Source organism: Odocoileus virginianus, chromosome 22, assembly GCF_023699985.2.
Source record: "Odocoileus virginianus isolate 20LAN1187 ecotype Illinois chromosome 22, Ovbor_1.2, whole genome shotgun sequence".
Lineage (NCBI taxonomy): Eukaryota > Metazoa > Chordata > Mammalia > Artiodactyla > Cervidae > Odocoileus > Odocoileus virginianus.
This window is the reverse complement of record NC_069695.1, coordinates 12,239,351-12,267,290: the sequence shown is the minus strand read 5'-3', so window position 1 is coordinate 12,267,290 and position 27,940 is coordinate 12,239,351. Positions and strand designations below refer to the sequence as shown.

The 27,940-nt window shown below is 54.4% G+C and overlaps 1 protein-coding gene across 6 annotated transcripts in view; it reads right to left on the bottom strand.

The window, feature by feature from the left end:
- Positions 1–243: 243 nt before the first annotated feature.
- ZBTB7C (zinc finger and BTB domain containing 7C) overlaps positions 244–27,940 on the bottom strand; it is a 379,298-nt gene continuing 351,601 nt past the window's right edge. For all 6 annotated transcript variants that reach the window (XM_070452590.1, XM_070452593.1, XM_070452594.1 and 3 more), the window contains 2 exons: positions 14,704–15,906; positions 244–3,117 (listed from right to left, as the gene is read on the bottom strand). In XM_070452590.1, the coding sequence (XP_070308691.1) occupies positions 2,466–3,117; positions 14,704–15,906 (1,855 nt within the window). In that variant the 3' untranslated portion in view covers positions 244–2,465. The remainder of the gene's footprint in view (positions 3,118–14,703; positions 15,907–27,940) is intronic.

The window sequence follows — 27,940 nt, the reverse complement described above, 5'->3', positions numbered from 1 at the left end:
CTGCAAGACATTGCAAAGGGGAATCAATGGAACCAGCGAGTTGAGTAGCTGTAGCTTTCTTTTACTTAAAACGCTGTCCCTCACGTTATTAAATAAGGGTCAAAGATTTGTAATTTTTTTTATAAAGGTGTCTTCAACATTTTTATAAGTTTGTGACACCCAATTGTCAAACTCTAAAGCCACAAATGTCGGCACATTGTCTTGTGGCTATATCCTCTCACAGAAGTGCAACTCTCAATATCATTTCGTCCAGTCAGTTAATACTGTTTAATAAATAGGCCAGAAAATTAGCTGAGACTTTTTCTTGACGGGATGCGGCGTGCGACCAAAGTTATGGAAGATTGTCCCTTGAATCACTAAGGCAAACCTTGTTGAGTGTCATTTTACATAAAGCAATCACATAAAAAAAGTTATAAATAGAAAAACTTCCAAAGTTCTCCCACAGACAGACAGGGAAATCGGAACATCCAAAAGAAAAAAAAAAAAAGAAAACACAAACATCCCTACGACCCATTTGCTTCAAGTTCTTGATCGTACAGTACTCGACATCTTTGGATATTTTACAATGTACAACTCCAAATTGCAACCAAGAGAAAACAAAAAGAACTAACCAGTCATCTGAAAAATTGAGTTTATAAGAAGTCATTACCTTTACAAAATAAAAACAAAAGCCCCAACACCACTGGATTCTAATTTGTTCATCTTCCCTTGTTTTCTCTTGAAGTTTGGGTCAGCCCCACTCTCTTGACTGAGGAGGGGGGACGTGGGCATGTTGGCTGGTGGGTCCCAGAAGTGAAGGGTGGAAATGGAGACAGGAATCTGAGAGGCGCTGCCCAGCAGATGACATCCGAGGACCACAGAGTGTCAGCAACAGTTCCCTCTGGCTGAAAGGGCCAGAGGTGGTGTGTGGAGGCAGGGGTTTCTTTCAGGGAGTGGGGGAGCTGAGAGAGTGACAGAGTCTGTGGTCTTCTCTGGCCTTTTTGTTTTTGTGTGTGTGTTTGCTCAGGAAGAAGCCAAGGCGATTGGAAGAGCCGAAGTCTCTGTGTCCACAGCTCCAGGGTTGGGGACAGCAGCCCTCACCCACCCACCCAGATGAACTCGCTTCCCTTCTGGGCTACTGAGAAACAAAAGCAAACTCAGCAAGAAAAGGGAGGGAAGGGCAGGAAAGCGGAGAGATCAGGAAGGCCCCAGCTGTCTTCCTTCTCAGGACGGCTGCCCTCCGGAGAGCCCGGGAGAGGGGGTGGACAGCCCTCCTTCACATAGCCCTCCACGCCCGTCCTGGAGCCAAGGCTCTGATTCCCCATACAGCACACCCGGCTTCCTCCCCGGGGGGCCAGGGAGGGGCTGTGGGTGTTCAAACACAGCAATGCCAAAGCCCCAAGAAGCCCACAACCGAAAAGTGAACATACACTTGGATTACCGGGTACTTTGTTTCTGGGAATCAGATGGAGGGAGGCAACGGCCAGGTGTTTAGAGGTGGCCCCTGTCCTTCTGTGTTGGCCTCAGGAGTCCTGAAAGACTCCTTATGGCATTGCCAGGGGTATGTGGAGGTGGGGACCATGCTAGGTGGTCGTCTCTGGATGTGCCCCTAGGGGAGATAGGATTTGGAGTTACCCAAAGCTGCTTGGGGGCTGTGGACAAGCCCCACCCAAGCCCTCTTCCTCTGTCACCCTGTCTAGCGTGGCCACATTTCTTACCTGTGCTAACGTAAAGATGGATGTGATAAAACTAAGTCCAGTAAAATAGTGTCACCAGGGACATTAGGAGTGTAAAGCTCCTGCTCTCTCAAGGCTTCTCTTTGGAGGGATGGGCAGATATGAGCATGTGGGTGGGTGGGAGAGGGAAATGAAATCACCAGCCCTCTTTCACAGCAGAGAGAAACTGGGGTACAGAGGGTGAAGCGGTCCAAGGTCACAGGACAGGGAGGGAAAATGGGCCTGGATTCCAGGAGCCTCACTCCTGACTCCAGGAGGCCTCCCTGCCAATAGGTCATCTCCTTTAAGGGTCCCAGGACCACTGGAGATGGGAAGAATGAACCCATTGGAACAGAGTTAGCAGGGACTCCACCACAGAGCCGAGGGGCTCACAGGGCGCGTGTCTCAGGACCCTACCCTCCTCCCTGCTCCATCCGGTCTGCCTCTGGCCAAGCCACCTCCCTCCTTCCAGACCCGCACAGCTCCAAGGTACTTTGGGACACATGGCCTGGGGCCCCCGCTGTGATATGGGCCCCTGTGAGTTTCTCTTTGAGGGTGGGGAGAGGCAGCCAGGGAGAGGCCAGGCCTTTTGGGAGGAGATGCCCATCTCAGATACCAGAAAAGGGGAGGCCACTGCCTCAGGAGGCCCGGAAAATATCACTGCTGCTGCTATTTTTTCTTCCTTTTGAAATAAAAAGTTCAGACCCATCGATGGGGCAGGTGGGCCTGGGAGGGGACGGGAAAGCAGGAGCGGGGTGGACGAGGACCAGCCTAGTTGTTGGCCTCAGACATAGAGGCCACGTGGTTGAGGCCGGCAAGCCCAGGGAGGCCGGCCAGGCCCGCGGCCCAGGGGTCGGGCAGCGGGAAGTAGGGCCGCGCGGCGGCCACGTTCTCGGCCAGCGCGAAGGCCAGGAGGCCCCCCGCGTTCCGCTCGGCCTCGAGCTGGGCGCGCCCGAACAGCTTCATCTGCGTCTCCTCGAACTGCCGCTCCAGCTCCTGCAGGCTCAGCGCGCCCTTGGGCGCGGCCAGGAAGTGCTTGGTGGGGCTGGGGCCCGGGAGGCACATGGCGGCTCCGCCCAGGTGGCCGCCCACGTCGCCCAGCGCGGGGGGCATCACGAAGGCCGCTTTCTCCGGGGCCGGGCCGCCGGGCCCGAAGAGCAGGCTGGCGGCCCTCCAGGCCGCGGGCTTGCGGCCGCGCCGGGGCCGGGCCATGCGGCAGCTCTGGCGCTTGATGTGGCGGTGCAGGTGGTCGGAGCGCGTGAAGCTCTTGTAGCAGAACTCGCACTGGTAGGGCCTCACGCCCGTGTGGATGCGCATGTGGTTCTTGAGGTCGTAGTTATGCACGAACTTGGCGTTGCAGTGGATGCACAGATAGGGCCGCTCCCCCGTGTGCTTCCTCATGTGGATCTTCAGCTTGTCCTGCCTGCAACGCAGAGTCGGAGTCAGTCCCTGCCTGAAACCCCAGGGGACGCTCCTGGCTCTCTGCTGCCCTCCCTCCAGAACCAGCCAAGGCTCCCTACTGCCGTGGTGTCAACCCCCAGGAATGGGACCCTGGCTACAATTTGCCTTCAACTACTGTGTGTGTATGGAGAAGGCAATGGCACCCCACTCCAGTACTCTTTTGCCTGGAAAATCCCATGGACGGAGGAGCCTGGCGGGCTGCAGTCCACGGGGTCACTAAGAGTCGGACACGACTGAGCGACTTCACTTTCACTTTTCACTCTCATGCATTGGAGAAGGAAATGGCAACCCACTCCAGTGTTCTTGCCTGGAGAATCCCAGGGCCGGCGGAGCCTGGTGGGCTGCCGTCTATGGGGTCCACAGAGTCGGACACGACTGAAGCGACTTAGCAGCCGCAGCAGCACTGTGTGTGTGTGTGTGTGTGTGTGTGTGTGCGCGCACGCACACGTGCTAAGTCGCTTCAGTCATGTCCGACTCTTGTGACCCCTTAGACTGTAGCCAGCCAGGTTCCTCTGTCCAAGGGATTCTCCAGGCAAGAATACTGGAGTGGGTTGCCATGTCCTACTCCAGGGACTCTTCCCCACATAGGGCTCAAACCCGCATCTCTTACATCTCTTGCATTGGCAGGTGGGTTCTTTACCACTATCGCCACCTGGGAAGCCCACCTTCAACTACTGCACCACTCCAAATAGGTATGGTTCCTCCCCTGGATTAGAGAGTAGAGTGGGAGCTGGGTTCTGAAAGGCCTCTGTCACTCCAGAACACCTTTTAGGAATAAGATCAGAGAGAATGAAGAATCCACTCTGTCAGGGCCTGTCTCACACATTGGAAAATAGACTTTCAGGGGCCATAGGCCCCCCGAAAGTCAGTGATCTTTCATTGTCCTCCAAGCGGGAGCCACTTCTGATACTGGATCGCACTTTCAGCTCCACTCTCTCCAGGCAATGGAGTCTTCCCTCTGGGTTCACCCTAGTCCCATCCCAGCCCCTGGGCTGTTGAGACCTGCCTGTCCTCGGCACTAATATGAGAGTTACAGATACCAGGCACACGTTGTTCAAGTCTCCTGCACTGTGGTTTCTTAGCTCCAGCCCTGGGCTCTCCTCTTGTCTGCAGACAATTCCAGGGTTTACAAAAGAGCCAGGTGCAACAAGAATGCAGCCTAAGCTAGGGCAAAGCTTTTCAGGGTTTAAGTGGTATTATTCAGAGGTAAGCTATGATGTGGGGGAACGCCTCCCATAGGGTGTGTGGGAGCCCCTACTCCAGCTGCAGACCCACCACTAACTGAGTGACCTTAGGTGAATAACAACCTATCTGCACAAGAGTTGAATCTCACATGAGACATCAGTTTCCGGTGTCCAGAAATGATGCACAGAAATTTGGGTTTGTGTTGAACTGGATTCCACACACCTCCTGGTGGTCTTGAAAGGAGGACTGACATCTCAAGGCTGTTTTTGTAAAGACTGAATGCTGCCTAAACCAGCTAAAAGAGCCTTTCAGGCTGGCCGAGGTGGAGTCAGTGGAGCCGTGAGAACTCTCTGCGGCCTTCTGTGCCTTCCTTGACCAGGCCCCTTAGGCCAGGAAGCTGTGTCCAGTCTCCCACCTCCTCCATGCAGGTGTGGCTTGGGTGGAGCATCTGCCTGTCATTTTTGGCTCGGGTTTGAGGTTGGAGCAGATGTGGAGCCCAGGCACCCGCCCTAAAGTGGTCAGATTTAAACCACACTCAGCAGCAGCCCAGGACGCCAGCAGGAGTGGGTCCTGGCCGCCTGGTGTCCCCCCGGCCGCTAGAGGTCTCACTGGCTCTCGTTTTTTTTCTGACTAGCTCCCCAGGGGCAGAGCAGGAGAGAAAAGGACTTTCATGAGCACGCTGGGGGGGGCAGGGGAGAAGGATCAGGAGGATGGATCCGTCTCTAGAAGGCGGGCAGGCACCTGGGGGGAGAGGGTGGAGAGCGGGGCGGGCAGGGAGGAGGAGGGGAGGGTTGGTATTCTCCACACACCAGAACCCCCCACCCCCGGGTCCCTGCCCACAACCCACCAGCTGCCCACAACTGCACAGTGAGTACCCTCCTGTGACATTTCAAGCACCCTCCCTCCACCAGCATCCTGCTTTCTTCTGGTCTCCGTAATCCACATTTCATCCAGGTGACTGGATTTTGGAGCAGGAAGGGGACTTAGCGTCTAGGCTAGTGGGTCTCAAACGTAATGAGCCATTATCAGGGTTTGATGAAACACGGAGGGCTGGGCCCCACTCCCAGACTGCCTGAGTCAGGAGGTCTGTGGGGAGAGAGCAGAGAATTTGCATTTTGAACAAGCTTTCAGATGTCACTGCTGCTGCTGGTGGTCTGAGAACCACCTGCCTAGGTTAATCCTTCACTTGGCTGGGAGCACACGGTGGCCCAGGCCTCTGTCCTCAGTCCTGCACTGTGGGCTGTGTGAACATGGAAGGGCAGGGTGCAAAGCACTGTCTGTACCCCTGGAGGGATGCTGTACAGTGCTGGGGACTGTGACTTGGGATCCCACACATTCGCTCAGGTTCTGATGAGATGCTGATGCTCGGTGCTTGGCCAGGCTCACTCATTGGCTGAGAGACTCCATCCTGGAGATTTAGGGCCTGGTGGAGAGTCACCAGTGGGGCTTTAAATACATCCTCTCATTCAATCCTCACTGCAACCTTATAAGGTTGATTTAAAAAAAAAATTAGTATTATATATATTTAATAGTATCAATCCTGAGGGTCACCCTCAAATAGTGGACAATGCAAGTGGTAAATCTTCAAATGTCAAGGGCCTCTTTTAAATATGCACTGCTTCTTCTGAGCTTTTCACTAGGGCATCTAAAATAAATCACACCTCAGCAGCAATTGGCCCAACCGTGTGAGAAGCACTGAGAAGGTGACTGTAACTTTGTCTCATTGAGCGCCTGCTCGGGGTAGGCGAATATACCATTTCAACGGCCCTGGAAGGTCATTATTCACAAGCAAGGTGTAGAGCAGGATGGGAGCCCCTATTAGGGGTGTGGGAACCCCTTCCAGCTGCAGATCTTCCACTGACTTGCTGGATGACCTTTAGGCAAGTTACTTAACTTCTCTGTGCAGAGTTGAACCTAGGGCCAGACATGAGTTCCTATTGACCAGGAATCTGGGTTTGCATGAGCTTAATTCAACACACCTGGATCAATTTCCTCACTTGGATCCCAGAAGAGCTGGGAACTCAGAGAAGTCAAAGAGCTTTCCCAAAGGTACCAGGCAGTGAGGGGCAGAGGGGCCTGGAGGGCTAACTGGGTGGGGTTTGTTTGCAGGCTGTTTGGAGGATTTTCACACGGAATGTTCCCAGCCTGAGGCCTGTAGGGGCTGCCTCAAAAAGTGCAGCCCAGACAGTTACACCAGGGCATCGGCAGCCAGCCTTCTGTCTCCGGGGCCAGAAGGCTGGGCCAAGCTGTGGGAGCAGCTCGGCCTGGGCAGGAGCCACTGTCCCCAGGGGAGACTTTTCCTGTGAGCAGTGGGGAGGGGAGTGGACGGAGCTCCTACGTTAGTCCTGGAAAAAAAGGAGCGATCGTTTAGTTTACCGGGAGCGTGTCTGAATCAGGGGCTGAGTAACCTGCATCGCTAGCAGTATGCTTCCCAGGACCTTGAAAACACTGATCCAGCCCAGCCCATTTCCAGGGAGGGAATGGCTTTCTAAGGTGGCCCACCATCCTTATTTCAGTAATGGCCTTTCCACATGGATGTGATGTGCAACTGTATTGGCAGAGCTGGTCCCCGGCTCGGCACACTCCAAGAACCAGACCAGGTCCTTAGCTGCCCTGGTCCTCAGTTTCCTGACCTCTAAAATGGGAGGCTCAATGTGTGTGTTAATTGCTCAGTTGTATCTGACTGTGACCCCCATGGACTGTAGCCCATCAGGCGCCTCTGTCCATGGAATTCTCCAGACAAGAATACTGGAGTGGGATGCCATTCCCTTCTCCAGGGGATCATCCTGACCCAGGGATGGAACCTGGGTCTCCTGCATTGCAGGCAGATTCATTACCATCTGAGCCACCAGGGAAGACCTTTAGAGTTCTGAGAGTGTTTGCATCTGGGTAATAATGGGCTAATACTGAATCTGGCTGGCTGGCTTCATATATATGGCTCTTCTCTCTGTCTGCTGGCAGGGGCATAGTGAGTGAAGCTGGAATGTTCCAGCCTGACTCTCAGCAGCTGCACTCTTAGTCACTTTCCTTCAGGACTAGGAGTCTGGTGGGTTCCCCTTAAAATCTTCCAAGGCCCCCAATCCTGTCTATTGGCCTCTGTGATAACTCACCCCTTGGCATAGCTTTGAAGTCTCCTTACAAGCTCACGCCTTCCAGTTACAAAGGAATAAGATCTGGGAGCCCTTGGTGACTATAGTGAACAACATTGTATTGTATATTTGAAAGTTACTAAGAGGATAGATTTTAAATGTTTTCAGCACAAAAAAAAGGTAACTAAGTGAGGTGGTAGGTGTGTTAACTAACATGACTGAGGGTAATCATTTCACAATATATATGCATATCAAATCATCACTGTTGTACAACTTAAATATACACAGTGTTGTATGTCAAATATATGTCAACAAAGCTGGAAAAAAGAATCACCCTCTCTCCTTTGCCAGTCTGCTGTCCCTCCTCACAGTGGTCATGGTATTGCACCCACATACCACAGTACTGCATACCTCATAATATTGCACCCACATACCACACGGACACGCTGCTCCCCTAGTGGGCCCTGCTCTAGCCAGCTTTGCATCTTTGCATCTCTGCTGCAATGAGCTGGACTGCCAGTGCCCCTGGCTCAGAGACTGCCATATTATGGGATGGATGCTGGTCAGCCCTGGCTCCTCCCCCTTCTGTGCATATCTTTGGACACACCGCACTCCATTCTCAGGTTCCCACCAGATGTCCAAGCATAGATGCGCTTCTTCCTTCCCGGCCATGAGCCCCTCATTCTCCCCCTCCTCTTCCCTGCACCCTCGTCCTTCAGCTCTGCCTTCACCCTTGCAAACTGCCCTGCCTGAAATGTCTACCGCTCCTAATCCCCAGGATCCTTCAAGGTCAAACTTAGGTGCAGTCTTTCATAATACCTTCCCCTGTCCACCCAGGTCTCATTCTTTGCCCTGACTTTCCAAAGCACCTGAACACTGTAGCCCTGGGCAGGTCACTCAAGGAGCAAGGAGGGAGCCACAGAGGACCACGTGTCTGCATCACCTTCTCCTGCCCTCTAATAGCCACACACATATGAGCATTGCCCGCCCAGCAAGTCCTGAGCTCTGGGCGCCAGGTCTGCCCGTCTGCATTCTGTGGCCCCCACTCAGCCACACAGGCGCTCCTGGCAGATGGGGACACTTGTCCAGAGGCTGCTTTTGTTGCCTTTGTTTTCCAGGCACGTTATTCCCAGGGCAGGGCCACCATGCGTGCAGTTTCCTTAGCTGCCCCTCATGCCTGCAGAGCCGCCGTCCTGTCCCCGGCTCCCGGGGACCTGTCTTGTTAGGCGCCTAGACAGTGAGATGATGCAGGAAGCAGCAGATTCATGGGCAAGGAGCACTGGCCCCCAGAAGATGCAAAAAAGGGACCCAGGCTCAGGGACATTCCTGCCAGAACTAATCGTGAGTTCCAGTGAAGGCATAACTGTGCAGGTAATTATACCTTATCTCACTAAAGCCCATGAAGTCGGAGTTTCCATCATTCTTGGGAGGGAGTGGAGACAAAGAGAAGTGCCGTAATGGGTCCAGGGCTTTCCTGATCTTGGGCGATAAATGGGGTCATAAACCTGGGTGTGAACTTAGGGAGCACCTGCTTCAACCCCTTTGTGTTGGGGGAACTGAGCCCAGAGAGCGGAGGAGTCTTGGCCAAAGTCACACAGCTGGTCAGAGGCAGATCCAGACCCCAAAGCTGAAGTTCCTGATCACCGTGCCCTGTCCAAGGGGCCGTAGCCCCCCGGGAGACACTGGGCTCTGTGTTCCCTGCCCGCCAGCCCCTGCTGTCTTCCTCCTCGTTCAGCACGTGGCCCAGATGGTACCAGAACCTGCTCAGATAAGAACCCACCAGATGCTCTGGAGTTCTGCCCGGTGCTGAACACTGAATGTACAGTGGGTGGGCATGGCCATGGCCTGCCCGTGTGGGGCCGCTTCTCAGAGCTCCCCAGTCCAAATCTGACACGCTCCTCTCTTGCCCTGTCCCCTGGTCTGCCATCTCGTCCCTTAACCCCGCACCGGGGAGCCAGCCCAAGTCACAGCCACGCAAGCCTCAATAGGCATTCCCTCTTCCAGCTCCAAGTGCTTCTCGTCAAGAAAGATGAGCCAGAACTTGTGGTCTCATTCCCCTGAGTGGAAGGAAGGGGTCCTGGGTCCTGGAGGCTCCCAGGGAGGAGAATGCTTTCCCAGCACCACCCATCCAGACTTCTTGGTAACCTGATGGTCGGAGGAAATTTCTCTTCCTGCTGCCACTGCTAATGACATTACATTATCTTGATAAGGTCCCCAGAGCTGCCAGGAGTGGGAGAACTAAAAAGAAAATACAGGAAAAAAAAAAAAAAGCAGCAGCAGCCAGGCTCCTGGCCTTGCCTGGAGAGCCGACAGCTGTCGGGCTACAGAGCAGTCAGCAGCTGGCTTGCACTGGGTGTTAGGGTTGAAGGGTAAAAGTCGCAGGCTTTATGGGGTGTCCACAGGGGATTCAGTGGAGACTGGGGGAATGCGGGGCATCAGAGACTGACTCCCAGGGCACAGAGGTTGCCCATCCTTTTCCAGGGCCTCTATGGGACCTCTGTTGTCATGGGGACTGGTCTCTTCTCAAGTGTTGCAGTTTCTTGACTTCACAGTCATGGCTCCAGCCACCTGGGAAAGCCAGGCTGCGGACAGGATGCTGGGAGGTTGGAAGGGGACACTGCCCAGTTATGCTCTCTGGGGGTTCCCTGGACAGGCTGCCTGCACTCAAGGACCCATGTGGCAGGACAGGAGGAACCAAGAGTCTTCTGAAGCCTTCACAGGCTCAGGGCCAGGCCCAGTTGGCGGTGATGACGGGCTGGAGCAACAAGGAGCGGGAGGGCCCTGCAATGTGGGTGGGCAGAGAAAAGCCCCTCCAAGCACAGCAGCATCCTAAAGGATAGGCAGAGAGGACAAATACCTTCCCACCTTCCCTGGCCCACGTGCTCCCCACGCCTCAAGACCCATCCTAGGGCACCTCTGGTGGCTCCTGGAGTCCCGACCTTTGGCCTAGGCTTCCAGACTTTCAGATGAGGAGGGTCAGGGGCATTTGGTCCAGACTGCCTCTGTCCTAAGTCCTGGAGTTCTTCTCTCTCCCAAGTGAGAGCCATGGGACTGGGTTCATCAGGAACTGTCTCTGCAGCCGGCAAAGGCCCCAGCCATCCTCAGGAAGAAAACAGTGACCTTGGACCAGGCTGGGGGAGTGGACACGTAGACTCAGGCACAGACAGAGGGCTCGGAGCCCAGATGACCGTAGGATGGTCAGAGCTAGGAGGGGCCAGCATGGGGCCAGAGATACACAGTCTGTTTGAAGCCACTGAGGCCTTTTCTGGGGCGCCAGGGTTATCTCAGAGCTAGGGAAACCAGTGGTGGGACAACCGTGGGCCTGGCTGAAATCTGGCTGAAATCAGGAACCCAGAGGTGAGGTTCCTGATACCAAGGAATAGACAACATGCTGGCGGGGGGCCTCAGGCCCTTCTTGGACACCCATAGAGTGAGAGCAGCAAGTGGGACCTTGGGGGCAGAAGGGGCTCTGTTGGAAGGCCCCCCACCCAAGCCCTCTCTGCCATGCTGTGCTGCTGAAGTCACAAGGAATGATGTTCCCATGGGGCGTAAACATGCTGGGAGTGGGCACTGGAGGCAGAAACTCAGAGCCTGAGCCAAAAGGCCACCTTGCGGAGAGAGGTCACTCCCAGGAGGGAGGGAAAGTGGGTCAGCATCAAGAAGAAAGGGAAGGAGACCTGGCCAGAGAGTAGAAGCTCAGCTGTAATTAGGCGAAGACTCAGGCCCCAGAAAGGGAAGTAGTGTCCAAGAGAAGCAGATGAGGGCAGCAGGTCCCGGGTCCCTCTCTCTCTTGGGCTTCAGTCCAGCGAGTGGCTTTGCCTTGCAGGGGAAGCTGGGAATTCTGAGTCGAGGCAGCAGCTGCGGCTGTAAGTGGAGCTGAAGAGTCTCCAGCTGGGGAAGGAGGGTGGGGTTACAGCTGGTGGCTGTAAGGAGTCAGCTGCATAGGGGGTCCCCACGGAAAGGCTGCGAGGGGACTTGGCTATAGCGAGAGTTACAGGCAACCCTGACCTGGACAGCCAGGGTTGACCCCGACCTGGACAGCCAGGGTTGAGGCTCTCTGATGTTTGGAAGGAATCCTACAGGGCAGCTCTGGGAAGGAGGCAGGAGGGAAGCAAGGAACCAGTGATTCTGAAGAATGTGATGGGGAGGGGTGTTGGGGGGGTGTCCATCATGTCCAGACACAGCCCACAGTGAGAAATAAGAGTCCCCAACCTCCCCCCACACCCAGTATCTCTGCTTTGAGTTGGGGGGGGGTCCTCAGAGCTTTTCTGGTCTTTCTCAGGAGGGCCAGTGCCCAGTGGGAACAGAGTGAGGGGAGCTACGAACAGAGGTGGGAATGGAGCTGCTTCAGCTGGAAACAGGCCTGGGGACCCAGATGGCTGAGCAGGATTAATCTGAAGGAGGCCAGGGCCCCTGGCCGGAGGGCTACTCTGGCCTGGAGGGGGGTGGTGAGCCAGAGGCAGGCACAGAGGCCACCCTCAGTGATCAGCAGGAATGTGCTGGGAGGGAGGGTCTGGTATGCGACCCTCCTATGTAACACAGCATGGAGGCCAGGCCAGGAGGCCCACGCAGAGGATGTTCTGGTGTCAAGAGGGTGAGAAGTCTGACTGTCTTGACTGACCGAGTTAAAAACTTTCCCTAGGGAAGGCAGGGATTCAGCCCCTCATGGCCCTCACGGAAAGTGGACTGTGGGAAAGACCCAGAGGAAAGCGGGGGAGGGAAGGGGGATGGGGACTTGGAGGGGGATGGGGGGGGGCAGGATCCCGTGCAGTCCCCTGCGATGCAGCACCTCCCACTGAAGTCACAGTCCTGGGTCTCCCCTGCAGGGAGGGGCGTCCCCACTGTCCACCATCTGCTCAGGGGACAAGCAAAGGAGGTGGAGCCTGGATGGCAGGACTCAGGGGCTGGCGTTTCTGGATCTGGCCTGTGAAGACTGTCCACGTCTTAAAGTCATTCCCAAGGGGCTGGGCTTGGAGGCACACACTGCTAGAGGCCCTGGCCCCAGATGCATGAACCGCACTTGAATTTGGACTGGGCTCTGGCTTGTCTTCCTTGTTATCCCTGTGCTTTTGTGAAGCCTTTTAGGTGCTCTATGATCTAAGGTGAATGCAGGGTGGGAGGTGGGGGTGACATCAGAGTGGCAGGGCCATTCGTGAGGGGCACCTGAGAGGGGGTGAATCTTAGGGACTTTGGGTCTAACCGCTCTGCAGCAATAAGAGAAGTGAGCACTTGAGGTCAGAGAGAACAGCATCGAAACATGTATATTATCTAGGGTGAAACAGATCACCAGCCCAGGATGGATGCATGAGACAAGTGCTCAGGGCTGGTGCACTGGGAAGATCCAGAGGGATGGGATGGGGAGAGAGGGAGGCTGGAGGGGGGATCGGGATGGGGAATACATGTAACTCCATGGCTGGTTCATGTCGATGTATGACAAAACCCACTACAATATTGTAAAGTAATTAGCCTCCAACTAATAAAAATAAATGGGAAAAAAAAAAAAAGAGAAGTGAGCACTTGAGGTCAGCACTGCTGGCTGGAAAAGGACACATCCCATGTATGGGGGGTCTGCCCTTCTACACCTGGAAAGTCTCCGTTTACTGTCAGCCTGGAGCAGCTGGGAGAGTGTGCTGGAGTTTCCTTCACAGAAGCAGCTGCGAGGGGACCCAAGGCCACCTTGGAAACAATCAGAGTTGTCCTTTGAAGCAGTCACTGGAAGAGCCTGCAGAGCTGTTTCCACAACTGTCATCTATTCCCTGACCCTCGCTGGCAACCTCAAATAGAGTTTTCAAGCCACCAAAGACAGCGAGTCTCGTGACTTAGCAGGACTCATCTTGTTTTTCCCCCCAAAGAATTGCCCCTGATTTGATAATCTACCTGATTCAAAATATAGCACTCTGACCTCAGAACTGAAGCTCTGGTCCCACTGAGGAAAATCAAAAGAATGAGCTCTCAGCAATTCCCAAAGCTAAACTGCTAAGAGGATATGGGCTGGTAGCAGCGCCACTGGAGTAAGAGTGGGTTTCTCAAGGTGGGTTCTTTGGTGGGGACAGTGGCAATGTGGGGACAAGACCTGGACTAGGAAGTCACTGTCCCAGGGCAGATCCCACCAGGATCTGTCCACATCAGACAGACACGCTGAAATGACAAACCCCTAATGCACAGCACTTCCCCACCGCGGACATGGCTGGGAAGGTCAGCCTCACATCAGTGGTCACCATTGATACCAACAGACCTTATCTCCCCCAAAGACAGCCATCGAAATCTAGCCCAGGACAAACCAGACCCCACAGGTTCCCACCAGTCAGTTTTGATCACAAAAGTTGCTGTGCAGGGAAGGTATATAATACTTGAGTGCTGAATGGAACACCGTCCAGGAAAGATGAAAGGTTTATCATGTACTGATTTCAAATTTCAGCTTTCATAACAGCATAAAGTTAACCCTCTTCCTAACACAGACAGTCAAGGGGGACATCATAAAAGGAGGCACATCCTGTAGGTCTGACCCCATACAGGACTGAAAGGGCCTCTGGGGGTCTCACTGGGGTTCAAGTCCCAGCTCCGCCATGGCTTATAAGTGACTGATTAGCTACTGATTAGTGAAGGATCACCCATCTGTGGACAAAGGCCATGGCCCTCCCTGACTTCCAGGACGTAGTGGGAGGGGTGGTCTGCAGAATCCACTCAGGACAGGCCCTGACATGCTGATCGTGCTCCAAGTAAAAAGGTGGTGGGGGGGGGGGGGGGGATTGCTGCACGCTATTGGGGACCTTCAAACTGGCTTCCCTGGGTCTACAGTGGGAGCTTTCCTACTTCCGGCTTAACCAGCCGGCTCTGCTGGGATCCACTTCATATCTTGGCTTTCCACCTAGTAGGGTAATACGAGAAAATATTTGAAAATCACTGTGCCTGGTAATGCCCAGCACCTATGACAATGAGCTTGCTGTCCGGCTAGGACCCCACTGCACCTCCAGTGACCTGGATCCTTTTCCATTTCATTGGCCCTTAACCCTTCCAGTCCCGTCCCGCCCCCGGCCCATCTCGCCCCGCCCCCGGCCCTCCCAGCCCCGCCTCCACTCCGGCCCCCGCCCCGGCCCCGCCCCTGGCCCATCTCGCTCCGCCTCCAGCCCTCCCAGCCCTCCCCCCGCCCCACCCAGACCCGCCCGCCCCATCTCACCCCGCCCCCGGCCCTCCCAGCCCCACCCCCGCTCCGCCCCCAGCCCGCCCAGACCCGCCCCTTTCCCCGCCCCACCCCCACAGGCAGCCCAGCGCACCTGGTGAAGCGGACCTCGCAGATGTTGCACATGTATGGCTTCTCCCCGGTGTGGGTCCTCATGTGCCGCGGCAGCTTCCCCGCCCCCATGATGACTTTGTGGCAGATGGGGCACTGCTGAGAGGCCTTGGGCTTCAGCTTGCGCTCCTCCACCAGCGGCCAGGGCGGGAAGAGGCCCCCCAGGTGGGTGGCGCTCAGGAAGTTGAGATAGGCACCGTAGTCATTCTCGGCCTTGATGGGGCCCAGCGGCCCCCCGGGAAGATCCGGGAACATGTCCTTGAAGAAGTCGTTGGGGAAGGGCGGCGCTGGGGGTGGGGGCAGCTCCTCCTTCTCCTCCTCCTTGATCTTGCGGTTCTTGATGACCAGGTCCAGGGGCCCACTGTCCATGGGCTGCTCCGGCAGTTGGGCAAAGGCACCGAAGTCCCCTGGCCAGAGGTGTGGAAAGAAGTCCGGGGCGAATGGAGATAAGGAGGGTCTCCTGTCGGGGAGGCTGGCTTTGGGGTACAAGTTCTCCCTCAGCAGAGATTCGATGGAGAAGTCCCGGATCACGCCCAGGTGGCCTGGGCTGCCGGCCTGGAAGGAGTCGGGGAAGTCCCTGGGAGTGTCCGAATAGGCCTTCTCCGAGAGGTGGTCCGACTTGGAAGGGCTTTGGTGGCAACTGATGTCCTGGGGGTCAGGCAAGTTTTCTTGATCAGCAAAATCCTCCGTGTCATCGTCGTCGTCCTCCTCTTCCTCCTCTTCCTCCTCTTCGTCCTCATCATCGTCCTCCTCGTCGTCATCGTCGTCCTCCTTGTCCCCCCCGGGCTCCATGATCTCCAGGCACACGTTCACGATGCACTGGATCTCCAGCATCCTGGCGGCGTTGAGGATGTGCTTGACGTTGGAGGCGGTGATGGTGAGCGTGGAGGTGTAGGCGAACTCCAGGATGGCGGCCAGGGCCTCGGGCTGGACGAAGTCGATCTCGTAGACGTAGGGCTGGCTGGCTGAGGTGCCGGCCGTGAAGAGCTTCTTGAAATACTTGCTGCAGGCGGCCAGGACTGAGCGGTGGGTGCGGTATTCCTGCTCCTGCACCACCAGCAGCACGTCGCACAGCAGCCCGTCATGCCGCTGCTCGTTTAGGCTGCAGAGGACCTCGCTGCTGTGGTTGGGGAAGGGAATGCCGATCAGCTCGTCAATGCCATTGGCCATGTTCTCAGCCGGAGCCCTGCGGGGACACACACAGGGAGAGACTGAGTTAGAGGGCCTGGCGCCTGGAGGGGACGCCCGCTCTGGGATGCAGGCCCGGGGAGGCCAGGCTGGTGGGCATAGGCGGTGCTCTCCTGGCCCACCCCTGCCTCTGCTTGGGGCTCCGCTCCCTCCTCCTCTGCTAGAGAGCCGCCCCCTCTTGCTCAGCTTTCCCCACTCTCACCTGTCCCTCAGAGCCCGGCTCCCAAGTGCCCCTTCTCAAGGTACCACTGGGCTCTTCCCAGGGCCCCAAAGGCCCTGGGTGCTGGGCTCCTCACTGGGCAGCTGGAGCCTGCCTTTTAGCGAAGGCTATGGAATCTCCTTTTGGGCATGATTTCACGAATTCCACTTTGGGAATGTGCAAGTCCCATACGCGAGACGGGCCAGCCACGTGAGACTCCACGGCTCTGTGTGCTGCGGGAATGGGGGCCACGCCTGACTCACACCACGTCTGCCGGTCAGGGGCCAAAGGGGGAGTCTTCTCTCATGACTCAGGGCTCCTGCTGGGAGAACGCTTTGGTTTATTCCACAGATCCTCTGCCTCCTGTCACAGACTCCCATTTTGCTGCTTTTGGCTACTGATGTGACTGACCAACAACCAGACTGCTCATGGTAGCTGAGTTGTTCCCAGGTCCAGCTCCATCATGTTGAAGTCTCAAGCCCCAGGATGTCAGAGTGTTACTGTGTATGGAGGTAGGATCTTTAAAGAGGTAATTAAGGTTAAAACGGGGTCCTACAAGTGGGCTGTCATCCAGTGTGACCCCCAGAGGGGAGACCACGTGAGGACATGGGGCAGAGGGGGCGGTGGACAGAGGTGGAGACAGCAAGCTAAAGAGAGAGACCTCAAATGAAATGGACCCTGTGACACCTTGATCTTGGACTAGATCCAGCCTCTAGAACTGTGCAAAAATCAGTCTTGTTCTTTAAGCTCTGCCCTGTGGTACTTTGTTATCACAGCCCTAGCAAACTGACACAGTTACTAGAAACCTTAAACCAATTTTGTGACCCCTCTTTTGCAAGGGAATGGGGGCCTTATGGTAGGTGTTTTGCCTTCTGACTTCAACTTCTGGCTTCATCTTAGTTGATGAGGTTTCCCTTCACCTGCCATTCTTGGTTTTTTAAAAAACAGTGACCTCCTACATACGTATATCTTGAGCCATTTGATAAATATTTATATTCAGTGTTAAATTCAAGTTATATTCAGTGTTAAATTCAAGTGCATTGTTAGCTAATTTATCATGTCAGTATTCTGTTACTCTCAGGGAAACATATCCCTGTGGGGAGAAGCCTCTTCTGAGATACTTCAGGATTATCTATACGTTAAACACAGTGTGGCCAGTGATAGCTGCTAGGAGGGAGGGGGGTCAGAAGGAGGGGGTCTGGGAAGAGGACAGCAGGCACCCCCCTCCCTTCAGGGAGCAGAACAGATTCAATTTGGATAATAAGCCACCTTAATTTTTAATGCCAGGGCATAGAGGGCCCTGCTAGTCTGGGCAAAGCTTGATCATGTCCCATAGATAAATCCTAGCCAAGGCCTGGCCCTTCCCTGGGTGCAGTTACAGTGGGGAGAAAAGAAAAAGGAAAACAAAGCCTGGAAGCCCCACAGCCCAGTGGCAAGAGCTCTGGGAATTCCCACACACTCATCTTCTGGATGTTTCTGTCCTGAGAAGGCAGATGCAGCAGAAAGGGACAAGGGAGAAGTGTCAGGCCCACCATGTGAGCCCCGAGTGACTTGGAGGCACCAGGGGACCCAGTGGGGTGTCAGGGTGCTGGGTGCTCCGCCCCCTCCTCCCTGTTTCTCTATGGGTGATGGAGGGCCTTAGTCTTCCCTGAGTGTTCCCACCTGGGCAGGTGTTCAAGCCATTTCCTAGAGCAAAGGCCTTGCTGTTATCCTGCCTTTCTAAAAAGGGCCAGAGACCCTGCAGGCCAAGCATTCATTCCCTGAATAGTCACTGGGTTTCTTTCTGTGCACAGCACTCCCCTGGGGTGTGGGGACGCACAGAGAGCAGATTGAGCAGGGCCCTGCTCTAAAAGAGCTTACAGGGACATAACAACTCTGAAAAAGGTGGAGCAAGATCCACCAACGAAGAATAAGATAGCACCGCACACCTATCAGAATGGCTAAAGTAACAAGAAGTGACAAAACCAAATGCTGGCGAAATCATAAAAGACATTGCTGTGTCCGCCTGGCTCTCTTGGATCACTTGCTCCGGGGGATGCCAGCTGCCATGTCATCAGGGCAGTTCTATGGGAGGTCCACGTGGTGGGGGGCTGAGCTGTGTGAGGGACCACCAGGAGAGTGGGTCATTGAGCCCCAGTCAAGCCTTCAGATGACAGCAGCCCCCTGAGATCCTGAGTGCAACCTCATGAAAGACACTGACTCAGAACCACTTAGCAAAGCTGCTTCTGGATTCCTGACTCATAGAAACTGGGAGATAGTAAATGTTGATTCTTGTTTTCAGTTGCTCAATTTTAGAGTAATTTGTTATACACCAACAGATAACATAATAGATAATCCAGGGAGATAACAGATGATAAAACAGGCTATCCAGAGGCACTATTCACTTCATAGACATTACAGACCTGTGATATTTATCAGGATGTTTTCTGGCAATGGCAGTTAAATGCTATCTTCTAACAAAATCAGTATATTATGACACTGGTTTGATAGATGGAAGTAGATGTATTGAGAAAATGATACCTTTTTCTAATTCCCACAAAGCTGCCCCACTGGTAGCAGGATCCTGACCCTCAGAGGACCCTTTTCCTCTGAAAACGCTATTTGTGAATGAAACTCCCCTTCAATTGTTAAGAGCCCAAATCAGTAAGACCTCAAGAAATTAGTTCTTTCAGGCAAGTTTTCTTGCTTGCCGAGGTCTTATTCATTTAAAGACAAAATTGTTTTTGAACTGTTTTTCAAGAGAAATTCCCACAGTTCCTTAGACTTATCCTCATGTTCTTAAATAGAGGAGCTGGAACCCACTGAATGAGATGGGGGTGGTCAGGGTCTCACCCGAGCGTTCCAAGGGATGGATCGCACCACCTGACCTGACATGCCCTGCCTCCCATGCTTTTGGAGCCAGGTCTGCTGGGGCCTGGGGGTCAGGAACCACAGCTGTGTGACTTTGAGAGGCCCCACCACCTCTCTGAGCTTCTCTTTTCTCAGCTTGTCATTGGATGGACAGGGGAAATCTGATAACTGGAGTCATGACCGTGAGGAGGGGCTTCCCAGGTGGCGCTAGTGGTAAAGAACCTGCCTGCCAATGCTGGAGACATAAGAGGCATGAGTTTGATCTCTGGGTTGGGAAGATCCCCTGGAGAAGGGCATGGCAACCCACTCCAGTATTCTTGCCTGGAGAGTCCCATGGACAGAGGAGCCTGATGGGCTGCAGTCCATGGGGTCGCAAAGAGTTGGACACCACTGAAGTGACTTAGCAAACCTGCACACACGACCTTGAGGAGCTAGAAGCACAAAGTGAATCTGGCAATGAGGAGGGGGCAGTAGGCCTGGGTGACTCTGGACTTGAAGGCTGGTCTGTCCAGCAGTGACTTCTCACCATGGCATGGTTTGGAGTCTTTGTCCATTCTTGGAGGAATGGATGTAACCATAGAGCTGGGAGGGGGAGCTGTTTTTCCTGGCAGGAGGTAGCAGGGGAAGGGGAGCTATGGCTTGCTGTTTTATTAACTTTTGGGGAAGAAGTGCCCCCACTCTGCACTCTAGAAGCTTCCCTGGTGACCCTGGGATTCTCATGCCTGGAGGGTCTGCAGACGGCAGTGTTCCAGAGGGACTGCCACGTCCAGCCCCCCTTCCCACCCGGGCCCTCCCGCCCATGGCCCAAGCGAAGGTACTCTGTCTCCAAGAATAACACGCTCAGGAAAGAAAATCACACACACACAAAAAGCAAAGCCAAACCTCTTAACAGTTAGGAGAGGCTTGATGCAACATATGAACCTCTGGTAGGAAGGGGCTAGGAAAAATATAGAGCCCAGAAATAAAGGGGGAGGACAGAAAGGGGGAAAGAGGTGCTTGAAAATGAAGGAAGGGCATAGGTGCGGTCCCCATTCCAGAGGATATGAAGCCCACCGCAGCCTCCCCTGGGCCTGTGCCCTCAGTGGAAGGTTCTAGAAGCCAAGGTGTGTCCACATGGCCTGTCTGGCAAGGGCAGCATTTCGCAGCTCTGGCCTAGGTTTATTCAATTACAACATGAGAATATCACTTGCCTCAGATACTCTACCTGCCCCCTTCCACTACAGGGAGCTTCGTCATGCCCTCAGCTCACCAGTGAAAGAAGGGGAGGGCCTCCTCCTACGAGAGGAACAGAGGAGAGATGGAGGTGGAGCCTTTGGAGAAAGAGAGCCTTGGACTTATGGAAATGCACTGAAAACCCTGGCTCTAGAAGTCCTCCAGAACTAACTTCTTGAGTGTGACTTCAATTTTTGCTTTTCATTTGTGTCCTATTCTAATAACCCTATCATTCAAGCAAGCAAGCCAACATTTCTAACAATCAATACCAGCTACCATTAATCAAGTGCCTGTAACGTGTCCGCCATTGAACCTCTAAGCCTTCTTCATCCAACACAACCCTGCAAGGTACACATTTTTATCATCGTCTCCAATTTAGAGATAAAGAATGTGGAAAGGGTGAGTGACTTGCCTGATGGCAGACACAGTGTCTGAGCCAAGATTTGAACTTGGATGTATTTGGCCCCAAAGCTTGTGTTCATTCCTCTTTACCATGCTGCCCCTAGAAAGTCCATATGGGGGTGAGGGTTTGGACCTCACCTGTCAGAGGTTTAGAGATTTAATCAGAGACAGAGCTGATGGGTGTGCACCAGGGGCCTGAGACCCATGGAGGCCCCAGGCACATGAGATATAAGGACAGGGAGACAGCAGACCCCTGTGGGCTGGGGGATCCAAGCAGGTTTGCAGGAGGAGGGGCACTCTCTGAGCTGTGAAAGATAGAGAGGATTTCGCTGGGCAGAGAGGCAGGAAGGACCAGCTCCATAGCATTTGGATCTGGAAAGCTTTGGATCTCTAGAGTCCCCTCTGAAAGTGTGTTGAACCTGGGTACTGAGCAGGCTCTCCCAAGAACTTGCTCTCAGCCAGCATGTGCCTGAAGTTGGCTGATGGCCATCTGACCACAGGGGGTTTCTTCTGGGAGGTGGAGAGAGAGGACCCCGCTTTCAGATGTCCTGGGTCCACTTCCTGGCCTCGGGGACTTAGTATCACCCTTCTGAACTCAATTTCTTTGTCCGATCGTGGATGATGATAATGTCCACCCTGCCACTCTGCTGGGCCGATCAAATGAGGTCAGTGCTACTGGGACAGAGGAGGTGCTCAACCACTGCTGGCAATTATGACGTTCAGGAGGGACCAGAGTCCTAACAGGGGTTGCGGCAGAGGGAGGTGGGATCATATTAGGAACCAATTTGCTTTCTGTATAGTTTCTGAGATCACACTATTTAATCACCTCTCCCAAAGACACTCCCAGGGCCACCCTGGCCTGTGGAGGACATCATAATCATCCAAGGTCCTTCCATATGTCCTGTCTCATGGACTCCTAACCCAAAGAGGCAGGCAAGGTGGGTAGAAACTTTATGCCTATTATACAGATGAAGAAAATGAGGCACAGAGAGGAGCTGATGCCCAAGGTCACACAGCACATTAGGGTCAGGGCTAGAACTAGAGCTAGATGCTCTGATGCCCAAGCTTGTGCCCCCAGCCAGGTGTGGGGCTGCCTGGCTGGTAGGTGCCCCATGTTCTAGGGCTGGTTTTACTAGGAACATGAAATGTAGGGATGGGTAAATTTTGTATATACTCCTGCTGCTCTCAAGTTTGCTTATCTGGGAACTGGGGAAGTAATTGCATGACTGTCTTCTGCTCCAGGGCAGGGTTTGTCTCTTATATGTCTGTATCATTCCCAGGTTGCTATCAAGCAGGAACATGGGAGATGCTGAATGAATGAGGTTGTTTCAAATACATGGTGGGGGGAGACTTGAAGTCACAAAAAGTGGTAAGAAAAGAAAGAAAGTGAAGTCACTCAGTTGTGTCCAACTCTTTGCAGCCCCATGGACTGCAGCCTACCAGGTTCCTCTGTCCATGGGATTATCCAAGTAAGAATAATGGAGTGGGTTGCCATTTCCTTCTCCAGGAGATCTTCCCAACCCAGGGATTGAACCCAGGTCTCTCGCATTGTAGGCAGACACTTTACCACCTGAGCCACCAGGGAAGTCCCTACAAAAGGTGGTGGACAGCCCCAATCCTCTGCCTTAGGGACACCTGATATTTGAACAGAACCTTATCATTCATAAAGTATTTCTATCTATTCATTTCATCCTTATTACGATTCCCATTTGACGGGGATCAGAGAGGCTGAGTCACTTGCCCCAAGTCACACAGCTTGATTTCTACTCCAATTCCATCTCTTTCCTGTCCTCCATGGTTGCCTCGGTGATGTGACTTTCAGGACAATTCTATTGTTGTGATGCACAAATCCAGCGCCTCCTTGAATCGCACTCAGGTCAGCAAATCTTGGGCCCAGAGTGATGTTTCCATCTGCCAAATCCCCTTAGCGGACTGGCCCCGGCTGGCAGGCTCTTTCTGCCCTGGGAGTGGCCCCGCCCCCTTCTCCAGCCTCTAGCCCCTCCCCTGCCCAGGCCTGGCAGAATCAGTGTCTCCAGGAGGGCAAGGGTGGGGTTCTGCAGGGGCAGAGAAGACATGTGGATTCTTTTCCAGATTTGGGAACGAGGCTGGGTAGCAGCTAGCTGCCTCCTCTGAGCAGGTTCTTAGGCACAGAAACCTACAAGGGGCTGGCGGGCCAGGGCAGGGGAGAGGGCAGGGAAGCCTGGCCCGAGCAGCTGGCCGGCCCCATGGAGCTCTGCTGGGCGCACCCTACCCTGCCCTTGGCAGTTCCCCTAAGCAGGGCAGCCACACCCCTTGGCCCTGGAATGCCCCAGAGGCTGGGGCCAGACATGTGGGCTGGAAGGCTAGGCAGGGCCTCAACTGCCTGCGCCCCGCCTCCCGGAGCACCTCCAGCAGAGGGCTGCCCCACCTGCTCTGCCAACCTGCCAAGACATGCCTGGAGACCACGGTCTCCAGCTCAGCCTCGGGCCCAGGGCTTGGAGCTGCCTGGATTCTGTGAAATGAGCTCTGGGTCTCCCTCCTCTGCCAACGGTGACAGCCGTGCCAGATGCTCTCTGACAGCTGGAATGCGCGCCCTCTCTGCCACATATGGTCGTGCCCCCTCATTCTCTGATCCCCGCCCCCCAGTGCCTGACCCCTCCACTCACAGGACACCCTGTGGGAGCGCAAGGGCCAGCCTGGCAGGCAGGCACTCCTGTGTTCCCACCCCACACAGACGGGTTCTCCCCACATCCCAACTCCTGGGGGGCCTGAGCTTCTGCTCCTGGGACCAGACATTCGAGTCCCTGCCTCACTGCTGTCCAAAGCCCCTGACTCACCATGCTGCGTGTTTGTGGGGCACACCCACTTTCCTCTATACATTTTCTCAGGATCCCCGGGTACAGAAAGAATTATCTGGCCCACATGCTGGTGAGAAACCTAAGCTCATGCTGGTGAACTGACTCACCTAAGGTCACAGAACAAGGTCACAGAACAAGGTAAGGAAGTGACAGAGACCCCAGACCCCCTGACTTGTCACTCACGCCCTGCCCACTGTCTCCTGTGGTATCGATCACTCTTCACACCCACCCTCACCATCATCACCACCTCCACATCCCACATGGGTTTGGTTTTTATCAGAACAAGGTCTAGGAGCCCCGTGGGAGTTTGGAGTGAGGACACGAGCCCCTTTGTATAGGGATGAGACACACACTCGGGACAGACTTGGGCGGTACCCCAGAGGGCGGCTGGAGTGATGGGCGACAATCAGCGAGGGGCAGCTGTCCTCCTGGGCTTTGGTCCCCAGGGTGGGACCGGGGCATCTGAGTGTCGGAGCTGTTTAATCTCCCCCTGGTCTCACAGCATCCCGTGAAAGTGAAGGAGAAGGGAATGGCAATGCAGTCCAGTATTCTTGCCTGGAGGATTCCACGGACAGAAAAGCCTGGTGGGCTACAGTCCATGGGGTCACAAACAGTCAGACATGGCTGAGTGAGTAACACTCCCACTTTCAGAGGAACCTGTTCTTCACAGCATTTAGGTGAACTCCAAGTGGGCATGCTGGGGCCTCTGCCCCCATCCCCTCCCTCAAGGGGTGGCTTAGAGCCCAGTACTTTTCAAAGTGGGGCTTCCCTCATAGCTCAGTCGGCAAACAATCTGCCTGCAATGCAGGAGACTTGGGTTCAATCCCTGGGTTGGGAAGATCCCCTGGAGAAGGAAATGGCAACCCAGTCCAGTATTCTTTCGTGGAGAATCCCATGGACAGAGGAGCCTGGCGGACTGCAGTCCATGGTGTCGCAAGAGTCGGACACGACTGGGTGACTTTCACTATTACTACTACTTTTCAAAGCACTTTCATCTTCATGGTGGCAGGTGAAGCCTGTTCGATACCCATTTTACAGACAAAGGAACAAAAGTGAAGCGAGGTCAAGAGATAAAGTCCAGCAATAACACTGCAGAGCTCACACACTCCCTGCTGTGCCCCTTGGACTGGGTTGTCTAAGGGCAGCGTGGCCTGGAGCAAGGCTGCGGGGGCTGAGACCACCCGAAGCTGCCGTGGGGAGGGTCCCCCGCGCTGTCTAGGTTGGCCGTGGGAGCCTGGGCCGGACAAATAAGTGGTATCCCTTCGAATGGTTGTTCTTTAATCATTTATTCATCCTTTATTTATTAGAGAGAGAGGCGGGGCGGGGTGGAGGGGAAAGACTTGTTTTCTTTCTAGAAATACTGCACACTTCTTTATGTTCGGAATAAAGGATTTACTACTTGTGTTTATTACAGGCAATTTCCCAAGCCAGAAAACTCCTTGGGAGGCTTATTAAACCTTATTAAACCGCTGAAAATTTGGATAATAAAATAAATCACTTGTTTCCCATAAACAGCACTCGGCCCCGGGTAACTGAGTTTCAGAATCCCAGCTGCCTCTTCCGCCTTCTCCAGGTGTCCCTGCTGGCAGGCTGGTGGGCTGTGCTCCCCACAGCCGTGAGCTCGTGGGGGGGGGTGGGAAGGCGGGGGCCACACAGGAGCCCCCCAGGAGCCCTATTCTCTTAGTATTTCTACCCAAAGGGCCTGTCTCCTGCAGAGCAGTGGGAATGGTTTAGACTGTGTGAGCTATTCAAGGAGTTGTGCTTGGGGCAGGTTAAGAAGCCCCACTTATTTGAACCCTTCCAGGGGATACATTTTTAGTGTTTCTTTTAAAAGGCACCAAAGTGGACTCACAGCTGGCCAGCCGGAGCTCGCCCTGCCTTCAGGCCACCTTGACCTGCGCGCCCAGGGCGCCCTGCACTTTGCCCATTGCTGCCGAACTTGACGGTGGGACAAGGGAAGCCGCTCCAGGTGAGAGGGCCAGAGCTGGAGCCGAGAAAGGCCTGGAGCGCTGTTCTGGGAAAGGGCCTGAAGAGGGGATGCTGAGACATGCACAGGTGTGCAGTTGGCAGAGGGGGTGACAATGCTTTGGGGGAGGAAGTACAATTCCAGTCTGCATTGACAATTTTTCTCTGCTCTGCAGCTGAGTTCTTGGTGACCTTGGACTGGCCACATGCCCTTTCTGAGCTGCAGTTTCTTTTATGTGAGACCAGGAGGCTGTGAAGGTCCCTTGCTGGTGCTATGGCATCCTCCAGCTGACCCACCTCAATCTTTAGGTTCCAGGGTGGATCTTTGGATTCTGAGGGCATGAACAGCTCAGCTTCTGCAGTCTTGGGGCTGCTGTACCTGACCGTGGACTTCCTGATTCAGTTTCCCACACCCTCAACCTCACCCCAGGTGTCTCAGAGATGCTGCCAGGTTATACAGGGAAATGACTGTGCACGCACACTGGCCTTTCAGAGGACAAGTGTTCTATCTGCAAAGTCAGGAGGGGATTAGCATTTGACCACACCAGGCAGGATGATGGACACGTGACCAGTTGATGAAAGATGTATGATATGTTCCCTCTCCACGCCCTGGAAGAAGGGCGAGGAGGCCCACTCCTGGGTTTATCTTCCCAGCTCTCAGACAGTGGCCAGGGACAGGCATGGAGTCTGGAAGTTGGCCAAGGCAGTGGCCAGGGCAGGGTCTGGAAGTTGCTTCCCCAGAATGTGCCCTCATTCATTATAAACAATCTTACAGGCCCTGTGTGGGGAGCGTGGGAGACAGACAGGCACCCAGCTTGCCAGAGATGTGACATATGGAGACAGAGGGTTGCTTCTGAGATTCCTCCAGTTATCAACAGAACGAAGCTAGCTATGGAGATTAAACTAGCCGTGGAGAGGTACCATGAGTGCTGGGTGTTTCGCTTGGTGTGAGTCATTGACCTAAATATAGTACGTAGATTTTTGCACTTGATAGTCACTCAGTTGTGTCCGACTCTTTGTGACCCCATGACTCTTTGTGACTCTTTGTAGCCCTCCAGGCTCCTCTGTTCGTGGGATTCTCCAGGCAAGAATACTGAAGTGGGTTGCCATTTCCTTCTCCAGGGATCTTCCCCACCCAGGGATCAAACTTGGCTCTCCTGCATTGCAGGCAGCTTCTTTTTGTCTTTACTCTGCAAAACCCATTTTCAAACGGAGAAACTGAGGCAGAGTTGGGACTCGAACCCAAGCTGTTGGGCCCGATTTCCTAAGCAGAGTTTACCCATTTGGGGCTGCAGAAACAGGGACGAGAGGGATGGATGGAATTCTAAAGAACTCACAAAGTGGGAGAGAAAGAAGCCGTGTTCAGAACTGGCCCAGAGGTGAGGACAGGGCCTCTTGGGGCAGAGGCTCTGTTGGGGTCAGGGTGGGGATCCCACTGAGGAAGCGATGGCAGGGAAGGAGGCTTCAGATGCACCTGCATCCCTGTGTAAGAGGCCGGAGGCAGGAAGTCAGGGAGGTGTCTGGATGGGGAGAAATCTGCTTGGCGCTGCGTCTGAGGAGGGGTCAGCCCGGCATTCTTGGCCGGGCAGGGCAGGGTGGCTGGAAACGGGCTGTGATCGGGTATCTTCTGCCCCATTGCTCTGAGCCACACCCCTGCCTCTTCGCTTGCTCCAAACCCCCCGGGGGGAGGGGGACCTGGTGGGGAGAAGCTCCGGGGGGAGGGGGCCGAGGGCAGAGGAGGGCAGGATCACTCTCCAGGCCTCGTCAAGGTGTAAGATGTCCTAGTTACGCCTCAGCTCTTAAGACCCGCCTCGACCTCCCTGCCCCGTCCACCTCGATTTGGAGATAAGGCCCGGATGAGCGGCCCAGCCGGATGGCCTCCCGATCCCACCCCTGCCTGTGTTTTCTAAAGGAAGTGAAACCTCAGATTTGCCTCAAAACTTGCACTTTTCTTCCAAGCAGACGCCATCCGCCACGAGAACCGCCTGGCATTTGGCTGGGAGGACAAACTGGAAGCTTGCAATTTTCGGGCGTAATTGCATAGTTCCATATAATATTATTATATAGAACTTTTATTGCACTGAGAAAGTCCAAGCATTTCCTTTTCTTATTTACACTTGAGCCCAGTTCCTCCTCGGCTGTAATTTTCCCGCTTGCCCACTGCACAACTGACGGCTGCTGGGTTCCAGAAGCCGTCCCCAAAGAAAGGGCAATTAGGATGTGAGTGGAAACTCTTGTCACAAGTGGTTTACTCACAGAATGGGAATCAATTCACAAACACTGACCACTCGCCACATCTTGACTGGGGCTTCATGCTGTGCGGGGCTCTAAACAAGACCTTGCATCTAATTTTGAGGGGCTTCTGGCTTTCCTGAGCAGTAAGAATAACCCACAGCCTTCCCTGGTAGCTCAGACAGTAAAGAATCCACCTGCCAGTGCAGGAGACGCAGGTTCGATCCCTGGGTCGGGAAGATCCTCTGGAGAAAGGAATGGCACCCCCCACTTCAGTATTCTTGCCTGGAGAATTCCATGGACAGAGGAACCTGGCAGGGTACAGTCCATGGGAT